The 13,453-nt window shown below is 35.9% G+C and overlaps 1 protein-coding gene across 3 annotated transcripts in view; it reads right to left on the bottom strand.

Moving 5' to 3' along the window:
- LOC138705777 (uncharacterized) overlaps nt 1-13,453 on the bottom strand; it is a 189,495-nt gene that overhangs the window by 37,578 nt on the left and 138,464 nt on the right. For all 3 annotated transcript variants that reach the window (XM_069834416.1, XM_069834433.1, XM_069834424.1), the window contains exon 3: nt 4,410-4,531. In XM_069834416.1, the coding sequence (XP_069690517.1) occupies nt 4,410-4,531 (122 nt within the window). The remainder of the gene's footprint in view (nt 1-4,409; nt 4,532-13,453) is intronic.

The raw sequence follows: 13,453 nt of genomic DNA, 5'->3' as shown, positions 1-13,453 counted from the left end.
GGTATGATATCTGGTAGTCTGCTGTGTTGTAGGGGAGAGAAATGCATTGCCATGAATGGACGTCACATTGAGCACCTTTTATGAACAAGTGTTCAGATCTCAGAAAGTATGTGTCGTAGGATCCATGTTTATTAGACATTATATTCTTATTTTGAGGCATACTATCACCTCCTAAAATATTGGATACTTTTTTTTTAACATTCTGTATAATGCGTATTCGCTTTGTGGTATATCTTCTGCGTACACTGGTAGCGCTGAAAAGTTGACATCACAGCGCGTAACATGGCGTTAGAATTTGTCTCATTTTACAAAAATACGGTTGTAAAAGAAATGTTATTACTTGGTTTGGACGGGTGAAGTTATAGGAACCACAGTGTTGTGTGCTTTTTTCATTTTATAGATTATCCGAGTGATTTAAAAAAAAATTACTAAGTCGGATTCCCGTGCTATTTATTTACCCAGGAACCTAAAGAACTTATATTTTTAATTTTTTCATATGAATGTGTAAGTAGCCTATGTTTTTGTTCGATTTTCTTTCCTTTGTCAGGTAACAGTGTAAAGAAGATAGCTTTGAATAAAAATCGTCCTGGTAACATTGTCGATATTTTCATTGTAGATTGGCATTATATCACAAGCAGACAACTATCACCTTAATTAACATGTTTCATGCTTGAATTTATTGCAGGAAGGCACGACATCTGTATTATCTCAATTGAAAATGAAATATGGAGTGAGCAAGTTTATGAAGACATTTCAATGTACAAGAGAAATCGAACGCTGAAAGTGAACTTGCACCGGACATCCTGCGCACAACAATTGAACCGGAAGACCTAGCGGCCTGTGAGATATGTATGTGCATTCCCATGGCCATCTGCATTTCACCAACTTGAGGGTTTAATTAAGATCACTATCAACAGATACTCCGTCGCATTCCGAAGGAAATTAAAAGGAATTACGTGTCCAGTACTACGTTGTCTTCCTTTGAATTGAATTTGTACGCATATGGAGCAATCCATGTTTTTTATTTTATTTTAGTAGCTTATTTTACGGCGCTTTATCAACATCTCAGGTTATTTAGCGTCTGAATGAGATGAAGGTGATAATGTCGGTGAAATGAGTCCGGGGTCCAGCACCGATAGTTACCCGGCATTTGCTCATATTGGGTTGAGGGAAAACCCCGGAAAAAACCACAACCAGGTAACTTGCCCCAATCGGGAATACTCCACAGGTGTGCACTGCAATCCATGTTGAAGTCAACACTAAATCATCATCATCATCATCATCATCATCATCATAAAGTTCACGGATTAGACCTACTGGCCTGTTTCGCATCTACAAAGTTTTGTTTAAATTTAAATTTGTTTTCTCCAAGGTTTTCTAGGTCTGCCAACATTTCGCTGCGCCTGAAAAATCCATTTTGTGCTCTTAAACATATTTTTCGGGAGACAGAAAAGAGCATTATCACTTTTAATGCCCCTGATTTTCAAAGCTACTTTCGGTGTAATTTCAATCATTACATTAAAAATTATGAAATTATATTGAAAAAACACACACAGAAGAGCATTCTTTCACTCCAAAACCTGCGTTCTCCAATCTTTCCTATTATTTGCCTTTCTCTTAGTCTCCGCATATGATCCACATATCTTAATGTCGTCTATCATCTGATAGCTTCTTCTGCCCCGAACTCTTCTCCCGTTCACCATTCCTTCCAGTGCATCCGTCAGTGGACAGTTTCTTCTCAGCCAGTGTCCCAACCAATTCCTTTTCCTCTTCCTGATCAGTTTTAGCATCATTCTTTCTTCACCGACTCTTTTCAACACAACTTCATTTCTTATTCCGTCTGTTCATTCCACACGCTCCATTCTTCTTCATATCCATATTTCAAACGCTTCTAATCACTTCTCTTCACTTCGTCGTAATGTCCATGTTTCTGCCTTGTACAATGCCACACTCCACACAAAGCACTTAACTAATCTCTTCCTTAGTTCTTTTTCCAAAGGTCCGGAAAAGATTATTCTTTTTCTGTTAAAAGCTTCTTATGTCATTGCTATCCTCCGTTTGACTTCCTGCCAGCAGCTCATGTTACTGCTTATAGTACATCCCAAGCATTCGTAATAGTCCACTTGCTCTGCCTCATTTAGTATTTGCACGTTTATTTTCTTATTTTTTTCCCTCCAACAACCATGGTCTTCGTCTTGTTTTGCATTTATCTTAATCCCATACTGGTCACAGCTGTCATTTAGCTCCAGTAGCATATCCCTTAATATCGTCTCCTCTTCTGGTTTGTTACCATATCATCAGCAAATCTCATACCCTTTATTCTTCTTTCTTCCATATTCTGAAAACAGGGTTGAATAGGGTAGGTGATAAAGAACATCCTTGTCATACTCCTCTCGCTATTTTACTTCCTTCTGACATTTATTCTCCTATTCTGACTTTGACTCGTTGTTTCATATAAAGATTACTGAACAGCCTCCTCTCTTTCCAATCCACACATATTTTCTTCAGAATCACCATCAGTTTGTTCCAATCCACTCTGACAAATGCCTTTTCCAGATCCACAAAATATAATATATACACTTATTTCACATTCATTGACATGCAATTGATGTATCTAAAGCAGTTGGCTTCACTGGAATCGTTCTTATTTTTCAAGTACGCCAAGCACTGCTTACGGGCGTTTATACATTAGGTATACAATTCAAATTGAGATAATGATATTTGCTATATAAGTGATCCTTAGGGCTCAGATTTCTATGAACTCTGGAAATATGCATGTCCTTAAGCCCTGGAAAATACCGGAATATGACATAATAACTTGGAAATGTGACGCAAAACAAATTGAATATTGTCCAAATATTACTTAGAAAACTTTTTTAATCACAATTTTACAAAATTATTTTTGTGAATATTAATTCCTTATATTGACAATATCGGTATTTTCAGCCTATTAAAAATAGAACGAGGCAAAGAGGAGAAAAAAATTACCGACCTGTCCTTTGCGTGACTAGTTATTCTTTTACAGCCATGTTAACAGGGTCCCTAACTGTTTATGAATTGCTACATGGCAACATCGAGGTTGGAACCTCTTAAGTGACACACATGTGGGAGGGATGAAGGTGAGACCGACCAGCAATAATCTGGCCATATCGCTCATTCTGTTGTCCTTTGTGTTTTGACAACTTACTGCTGGCGAATCCAGTTGTAGTCCGGATCAGATTACTTCGTACCCTAAGGATGAAACCTAACCATTTTCCCCCATTGCTACATATGCTAGTGGATTGTGGTGATTTTCTAGTTTGCAGGTTGAATTTTCTTTTGCCAACGTTTCGAATTTCGATACTGACAATTACTACAAATGGTAGTGATTTTATAACTGGTATGTTGGCAGCTGAGACAAATATCGACAATATTTGTCGGTACTGGAGTTCCATGAAATTAAAATTGTACTAGATTTCTGAGCCGGTTACTGGAAGCTAGTGAAATTTGAACATACTAATAATTAATTAATATAAGTATTAATGTTAATACATAATAGTTATTTTATGTGTTGCGTTGTGGTTATAATTCAAGACTATAGTCAGGTAAGTTTTCGGAGTTAGTACTAATAATTTCATGTGGTCAAACAAAATACATTTTTAGGTTAGGTCTCGTAAGTCAATTGTTTAGTCAAACCAATGAATTTCTTATTTCCAGACAAAATACTTGACATATTGATCTCTTTCCCGTATAGTTTGCCTACGAAAATATGTTACAAATTATTGAATTATTAAGAATAACCTTCCAAACATAAAGTACGGTAAGTAAATAAGTCATTTAGTACGTAGGATCGTGTGATATCTAGTAACAGTTGGCAACACTGACAAGACGGCAATATTTGTTGTTTAGGAACTGTTCTTATGTGAACCTCACTATACCTTGAAACTTCATTTTACCATAAAATATTTCTAAGGAAAGGATGTTCAAAATAAGTAACCGAACACAAACAAAATCTTTTGTCATTGACACAAAACGAGAGTAATATTAGCAGAACTATTAAAACTATTGTAATATGAGCAAAAATATGCTTTTTTACCATTTTCGTTCAAATATGACAACGGTAGAATATGATAAAATGTGTATCTATGTGACTAATAATAAAAGCCGTGTTATCGTATTCAGAAAAACTATAAATGTAATTAATTTAATTTAAGTTTATAAAAAAGACCAAGCTAAAATTATGACGTCATAGAAATCCGAGCCATAGTGAACATGGTTGTTATGTGTGATAATGATGCACATCATGGTTATGATTATAACGTAATGTGGATTGTGGTTATGGAAACCCAAGCGCTCACAGAAAAACTCCCACAGAGTCATGCTCCGCAGTGGGTCTGTTTCATGATGGGTATAATAGTTGCAGCTCCTACCTCTTCCTCTGAACTCCTGCCCTCGGCGACGGGCGACGTGTCCAGGGGCTTGTTCTTCAGCTTACTGATCACCAATGCTGTCCCTTTGAGGCCCTCAGTCTGCGCTGCCAGTACCACCAGCCCTGCAGACAGGTTTCAGTTTATTACTTACAATCTTTCATATCTCCAGTGAATGTCAAAACATTTTCACAAGTTTTTCTGCTACTTACAAGGGAAGGGTTTCGGCTCGAACAGAAATTTCGTATCCAAAATTTGTATACAGGCCCATCTTTACATCTCTGTAGAGCTCCCAAAAGCATTCGTTTGTGTAATGTGTGGTTTGTCTGTTAGAGCACTGTACAAGTTGTGGGGTGGCGAGAGCACTGCACAAGTTAAGGGGATGGGACACCTTACCCGTAAGCCTAGCCTAGCCTAGAAGCTATTGCGAGCGGTAAAATGTCTAAAGCTCATTTAAGAACATTTTTCTCCAACGTTCTGTCTGAAAATATTGCAGCTAATCAAAAATGTAAACTGCTGTGCGAGTCATTGAATGTGCATAAGGACACAACCCTAATAAATTAATCATTCCAAGGCTAGGACATGGAATGTATGATCATTCCACCTACAAAAACTAAATATATCCAGCCTCTGAATACAAAATATATGCTCGGATGATAACAGATTGCATAAGGACTCTTGCTGAGAATCCAGAACTTAATTTGGGAAATCGAGTGTTTATAATGAAAATGCACTCTGCTATTCATAACCAGTTGTCTGCTCCAGTGTACTGCCCTATGCTTCAGTATTCCTGGCAGTCAGCTGGTTACGTGAATCCTGAACAAGTCTCGGACTTCAAAAATGTAATTCAGGTGGCATTTGATTTTTCAACACTGGAGTGTGGTTCAGAAGATTGTTCAGGTGTTGCTTCTGCGTGTTGTGCTTATTGCTCTGCTCCATACAGTTTTATGCATTTTCTAGAGAATCCTCATGTACATTTTTAAAGAAGTGTATTGACCAATACCACCAAATGGAGAGTTACACAAATGAATGCTTGTATGGACTTCATCATCATTGTGAGGTAAGCGTCTGTACAAATTTTTAACAAAAAATTCCTGTTCGAGCCGAAACCCTTCCCTTGTTAGTAGCAGCGATGTTTTTATTGGACTTGCGACTTTTTTAAATAGACAAATAAATTTGTATGGTCAATGAGCTATAAATCTTCATGCAACATGTTGACATGTTTCAAAACGTATTTTTCTCATATCGTCGGCTTAGAGTGTAAACCTGCTAAACGCCAAAAAGAAAATTTTACAAAGGAAGCAAAAAACTGAGTTAAATTAACTCTGAAACTTTAGGACCAAATCTAAAGTAAAGGTACAAATCTGTACTTTGAATTTGGTTCTAAAGTTTCAGAGTTAATTTAAACTTAGTTTTTTGCTTCCCTTGTAAAATTTTCTTTTTCGCGGTCGCAGGTTGACACTCTAAGCCGACGATATATTACAATTATGAATATATGAAAAAAAAAATCTTTTCAAACAAAAAGTAATCATTACTTTCTGACTTTCAAACTATGTGGACAACTTACTATTCACTAAATAAGAACAGAGTAATGACGTCATTTATTATTAATTATCAGCGTATTCCGAATCTCACCGGACCGGTGGATAACAATGACGTCACGCTGCAGCAAAATAGGAACAAAACTGCTGGAAGGATCGATGGCTGTCATGGCGACTGTATAAGTTGTTCTCTGTGCTACGCTAGCAAAATTTTGCGAAATTTCCGTACTGTCATCTCGTTCAAAGAGAAAGAGATCATAAACAATTTATTTCTTGAACCGGTAGTAATAACTGGTCCGTTGACATGTTCGCTCATAAGCCATTAACATATTGTTTTTACGTTGTGCTCATTAACAACAATACAGCAGAACTAAAGCAAAACACACCGCCATGACACAACAGTGCACGATGTCATTCGCCTGCTAATTCCCGCTCTATACAAGAACCTATCAGATTCACTGATGGCGGCTGATGGAGACTGCCACTACCTCTGCAAGCTGATGGAACCGGTGCGACACCGGTTGAGCATCAGTGACTACATCGGTGAAATTCGGAACACTGTGATGCTATCAGATTGCTCAGCGCTGAGATTCGGAATACGCTCAATGAAAAGAATAAAACTTCACAAATGCACCAGGAAAGGACACCATGGAAGGTGAAAATGCTGGCAAATTACTTGTCAAGAATTCAAAGCAAAATCTTACAGCAATTTAGATCCTATAAAAAAACTACTGGACTAATAACTGCACGTTGCCAGTTTAGGAAATATTTGCAACCAAAAATCGTATATTATAAGTTACAACTGTATCACTTTCACCGAATTTGTGGACAGAATGAAGAGACTTGCTGGAGATGTTCGCCTAGAGTGCGAGATCTTCGAAAATGAAACATGGCAACTGTTTTGAAACCCATTTTATTTTCGGAGAAATACATGCATAACATTAGTCTCAAATTCTCCAAACTTAAAAAAGTGACTTAATCTAAACACAACTTAGGTTTATTTGAGGCCCTCGTTTGTTGGCTGACGGGTCCTCAAGTATCCCTCAAGTGTTCATTCGGAAAAATACGTGCATAACACTAAAGTCCCGTCGCTCTTAATTCCGGCAGCCAATCACGTTGCAGGTCGGCTACATTTAAACGTGTGCGTCTTGTGATTCGCTGATAAAGATAAAGAAGGCTCGATAAATACTTAATATAATCGCCCGCCATTTTGGCTCTTTCGTTGGCGTTATTTGCCGCTCAATTATTTGCTCAATTACAGTGCGCTTGATTTATTATCATATGAGCTACGACATGATGCTTAACGGTGTGGCAAATAGATCCCTCGTCCGGCAGCTCGGCAACGAAAGAACAAAAATGGCGAACGATACTACCTACTTAGACTTTATAGAGCATTCACTTTCTAAGACGTAAGCAAAGAGGAGGAGTCACGCCGGAAGTAACAGCGTCGCGACTATAGTATAAAATTCCCCAAAATAAAAAGAAAGGAATGTGTATAAAAATGTTCGTTATTAAGATGAATCTCACTCATCTACAAATTTCTTAATCTAACACAAGTCAGGAACATCTGAGGCCCTCGTTTGTTAGCTGACGGGTCCTCAATTATCCAGTAGGTGCTCATTCGGAATGCCGACTACTTGAAATACTACCTTGGCCTACAGGCGACGGCGGATAAGATGTGTGAAAGGATGTGATGCTGTATCTTTGAGCTCAAGGACGCACTGCAAACCACTGGTCACCGCCCTAACGCTTGCCCAAGTTGTGTTTGATACCACAGTACTACTAAACGCAAGTTGCTAGCCAGTTTACCATTTGAGCCAAGCAGGTATAAATTCTAATTTTGCTCATTGTTCTTACTTATGTTATTATATCTAAATAGTAAATGTAACTGTCGTACAAGACTGTAACATATATATATATATATATATTAAAAAACTAAACTGCTAGTTCACAGGGATAACGGCTTCAGGAGCTATGTATCTGGTTCTAATGACTGCACTGATTAGCCTATATAATTAACATGGAGGTAGTAACAATTATAACTCTGCCTACTATTATAATTCACTCTGGCTCCACCCTATATTTTATTGCTAGTAAGTCTGAGGTGAATACAAATTAATAAATACAAAGAAAGATAAACTAGCCCACTCCTAAATGAGTAAGACTCATTGAAAGTGAATACAGATTAAAAAGTGTTTAATATGTTTAAACCCAAACTATAAATCCAACACAATATTTTATATTTTTTTATTAATTTGGAGAGGATTCGTGGTTAAAATAATATTGGAATAAACTTTATAAAATTTGTTTAATAATCTAGGACCTTGAAAAAGCTGCATTGGTTTTACATTTTGGTTCACACAAACGCAGAGAATTCATATTTTCAGTTCTATATTTATGTATATACCTTTCAAAGTTATTAAAATTTCTATGAAAATATTTTAATAAAATAAAATAATATATTTGTTTAATATTGAAAACTTTTAAGTGTTTAAACAACAATTCAGTTGGGTAATCTTTCTGCTTTTTTAAACAAATTTTTAATACTTTTTTCTGTAGTAAAATTAACGGATAAAGGTTGGATTTATAAGATCCGCTCCAACCTATAATACCATACATAAATATAGATTGAAATAATGCTAAATAAATTATACGTAAACAGTTAATTGACAAAATATTTCTTAGTACAACAAAGTAACATAATGTTTTACGTAATTTATTACAAATATAATGAATATGATTATTACATTTTAAATGATTATATGGTTTGTATCAAAGACGGACAAGAGTCATTTTTATTATTTGTCTGTATAGCCATATTTTTGTTTCATTACGTTAACTTCTAGTATAAGGTATGACAATTTTTGTGCGTCATATTGGTAACTTTATTAACAAAATAATTCAGGTCTCCATTTAGAACTATTAGTTTAAAGCACTTTATAACATACTTGAAAATGACATTGTCCACTTTGAAAGTAAGATTGACTTTTGTCCATTTTTAAAACAAACTCATAACCCAGAATCAGAATAATCCTATGAAAGTTATAATTTTATTCTAAAACTAATATTTAACTGGAAAACTTAGAAAATTAAATTTAAAATGTTATTTCTATTCACTTCCATAGTTCTTACGAGAAAAAACCCAATTGAAATATTAAGATAGCCTACATTTTAATATATTTAGAACTACAGCATCTGAATACAGAGAAGTCAAGGAAACGATATAATTAAGTTCACCGCGCACAGGCTGAAGGTCTCTTGTTTGAAAATTCACTCGACAGCTGTGGATTGTTTTACAACACTTCTGTGCTTGTCAAGGTTGCCCATTTGAGGATAGTTAAGGAAAGTTGAATGTGTGCAAGGTCTACATAATTAAGTTTCCCTTTGGTTAAATCGTCAGCATAATGAATGTTACATTCAATTATGAAGAGATTAGACAATGAGCAGCTACGTAGGAAATAAAAAGCGTCCAAGCTGTCTCTCATACAGAGTTATGAGCAGAACTCGACCACAGTCTAATTAGCTGCCGTCTTCCTCTAAAAACTGCACAGTATTTGTGGATAAAGCGGTTGTGTGTCATGTCATCGAACGTCTGCAGCTTACTGGAAACGGCAGGAGACGATGTAGTCTGCACTGCTCTTGTGGACTACATTTAGTTTTTCTGCCATATATATACAGGGTGTATCAAAAGGTAAAGTCAATCGATAAGGAGGTGATAGAAGACCAGATTTGCTGCAAAAATATGAATATATATTATTTAAATTCGTCCTCATTTTCGAGTTGCATGATGATAACTGTTATTTTGATTATCATACTCTATATACCCATTTGTCGTTTTATTTCGCTAAATATATAGTGTGTTGTGTTGAATTTACTGTATTTTTTTCAGCCTAAATTCGGTTTCTCCAACTTGTGATAAGGGATGGTCCATTTCTTGGCCGGCACGGTCTCCAGACTTGACACCATTGAGCTTCTGTCTATAGATCTCCATGAAGGAACGTGTCTATAATTCTGTGATATCAAATAAATATGATTAGTCGCAATGATTCACACAGCTGCAGCGGAAATACGACAGCAGGTAATGCAGAATTTGTAACGTGAGATTTGAACATCTGCTCCGATAAGTTTGATAATATACCAGAGTAGTTTATGTTTATTCACGCAATTTACCATGATTATTAAACAAAATGAAATAACAAATGAGCCCACAAAGTGTGACATTCATAGGAACGTTTTTCAACGTGGAACTCGAAAACGGATACAAATTCGAAAAAAAATATTAATACCGTATATTTTTAAGCAAATCAGGTTCTTTATCGCGTCCTTAATGACTGACTTCACCTTTGGATACACCCTGTATAAAGTCACGGGTTTAATTCTTCATAAATTCAGAACAGTTTTGTTCAACTTTACTTTAAAACGTAGGGTTTTATTATTACGAGTATATTTAAGTCATCAATAGACCTTTGGGTATTCCACTGTGTCCTGAAATTTTACATTTCCAACGTTTTGGAACTACAGATTCCGGCAAGTAAATCTGACGGTTTTTAAATAAATATTTTGGCAACGCTGAACGGAAGTAGCACGAAGTAACGATATTCAATTGTTCCTTAGTTAAAAACATTTCAATCATGCGATGGCGCAGCTATGAAACGAACACGTGGTGACAGCGTATAGTTTGCACTTCCGAACAGTGTTCGACGTTCTGTTTTGCGAAGTCCTAGCAAATCGGCATTTACATACGTCATTACTCTGGGGATTTTAGACCAGAGTGTTCGTCGCATACTGTACAATGATTTAAATTTCCAGCCTTACAAACTGACAATATATTGTGCAAAAAGTTGAATGATGTCGACAAGGTCAGTAGACGAAACCTTTGTGACCGTTTGCTGCAAGTCATGACAGATGATGTGTTCCGGCATATTGTGTGATGACGACAATACACAAAATTGCCGCTACTGGGTAGAAGAAAATCCTCGGCAGCTGCGGTATCTGCAAGATGGGGCGATGCCCATATATCTGGACATCCATGAACGTTCTTCGCAACATGTTCCCATTACCAAACAAGGTTGTCGCACATGACCCTCACTATCGCACGATTTGAATCCCTGCGATTTTTTCCTGTGGTACTACCTGAAAATTGAAGTCTTCAAAAACCGTCCTTAGGTCACTGACGCGTTGAAAATCAACATCCAAAATACGGCAGCCAGGAAGATGAACGCATTGCTGCAGCATGCTGGACGGAGTTATGCAAAATTTGTGAGAACGTCTATATGAATTGTTCGCAATAAAGACGGGCACTTCACAGGCAGGATTTTCGAAATATGAACTGCACAAAATTGCCAGTAATACTATTTTCCTAAAATGCATTGAGATGTAGGCTAGTACAATATTTATTAAACGCACATTATTGCACAAATTGGTTGTGTTTTTATTTATACTAAAAATCGTCAGGTTACTTTCCAAACTTTGTAAATACAGGTTCCATTATCAGGGCATATAGGTATGAACAGAGAGGTCACATACTCTATTACACTGGTTGTGTCCGGCTACTACAGGCGACAGAGTAATTTTATTGTAATTTTTCGTTATTGCTTATACAAGAAAACTAATTGCTGGGATCAAATGACACACCCGAATCACATAAACAAATATTAAATTATAGATGTATGGAAATTATAATTATAAATAATTTCGGAATAGGTTAGGTTAGGCTGAGTTTTAAATAGCCTTCCTTACCACAACTTATACTTGACTTTCCTTGAATTTTAGCTTTATTTTTTATTTACCAAGTTGTAGGCCAACTAATTTTATTCAAATCGGACAAATTTGCTCTGTTGGCAACTTTCAGGACAAAAAGAAAATTGAAGTCGCCTTCACCGAGAGGAAAGCAGGCAATGTCAGCGGTGGGCTCACATATCCCTCCAATTAAAAATATAATTTATCTGACATCCAATTATAACTCGTCTAGCATCCGGATCTTAACATTGTTCTGCTGCAGCAACCACGCACGGAAATGAGAGAGTGGCCTAACCTACAAAAGGTATACAGTATATACAATTTTATGAGTTTAGTGGAAGTACATTTCTGGGAGACTAAAGTATGTTTTTTCTAGTAGCACATGTTTTAATATCTTCAAAAAAATTCTGAAGCAGGTACTTACAATAAATACATGTCAGTAATTGATTCTGAAGCAGATCAGCGTTCCACATTACAGCTGTTAGCTCACTCTTTCAGTGAATCACTGAATCGTGTACAAAATAATTACTCTTCCAGTTCTCTTGCACAATGAATAGGTCTTCAGGCATCGTTATCACGTTTAATCTGCATAATAGCAACAATTTGGATGTGTTTTTACACATTAAAAAGAAACTTTCACTGTTCTTGTCAACATAAAATTATCATGATAATTAATATGAAAATAAGTGATAAAATAGCACATTACATAACAATTTAGATGCTTTAGGATTCCATCTGATGCTTGCTCGTTAAAATCAGATGAATTACTGTCAGGATTACAACTTGCGCCCACGTTGTTTAATTAAGTACTCGATGGTTCTACAACTCCGATCACATTTGAATCGCTTATTGCAAAAACCATCCTAAGTCACAAAATACACATTTAGTGAAAACTTGGAAAAACGTTAGAGTGGTTAGAGTAACAGGAATAAATATCCGCAATTGTTATTATTGTAGATCCTTTGATAACATTATTCATTATTTTAACCTGCGTTTGATGGTTAAACATACCTTACAGTTTTCTTTAACTGTTGTAAAATCGTGGAAATTGTATTTGTTACCTTTATTAGATTTATAGTAATTTAAATTAGATACAACAAATTGGGATTTGTAGCTCGTAATGCAACACCTTTAGCGCGACGCTACGGCTAATAAAAATGGGTATAATTTACAAGAACTTTCCCTACGTTAGATAAAATGTATACGCATTATAGTTTTTAATATCAATAAATTAATGGAGGGAAAAATCCAATCACAAAATTTCCTGAACTGTCGGATTTTCCTGTCCTGAAGGGAATCATTCTCAGGTTTCATTTTCACCTTTGAAACATCACATTAATTTCACATGTCTGTCATTAAATTATTTTAATATAATTAAACGTTACTACCCAAATTCGAATTAGCAATTACAAAATTAGATACATTTTAAACCCTGTGTTCATTCGGATGATGTTAAGCAATGAAAATAAAATATCTTTGATTGAAATTATTTAAGCTTTAAGTTGTTGGCTACAACAATACAGTAATCAATCACGAGTATTTTTTTCAATATTCTATCGCAGAATCTAAGCGATGGAAATAGATTTTATTCTAAGAATTAGTGTAACTAAGATGGTATGCATTATCGTTGTTAGTCGTTTAATTAACGACGCTGTATCAACTAATAGGTTATATAGCGTCGATGAATTTGGTGATAGTTGGTATTTGGAGAGGATTCGCCATAAATTACCTGACATTCGCCTTAGAGTTGGGGGATAAAAGTCTGAA

The sequence above is a fragment of the Periplaneta americana genome, chromosome 1 (assembly GCF_040183065.1).
Source record: "Periplaneta americana isolate PAMFEO1 chromosome 1, P.americana_PAMFEO1_priV1, whole genome shotgun sequence".
NCBI classification, from domain to species: domain Eukaryota; kingdom Metazoa; phylum Arthropoda; class Insecta; order Blattodea; family Blattidae; genus Periplaneta; species Periplaneta americana.
Note: the sequence above shows the minus strand (reverse complement) of the source record. Positions and strands in the feature narration are given on the sequence as shown.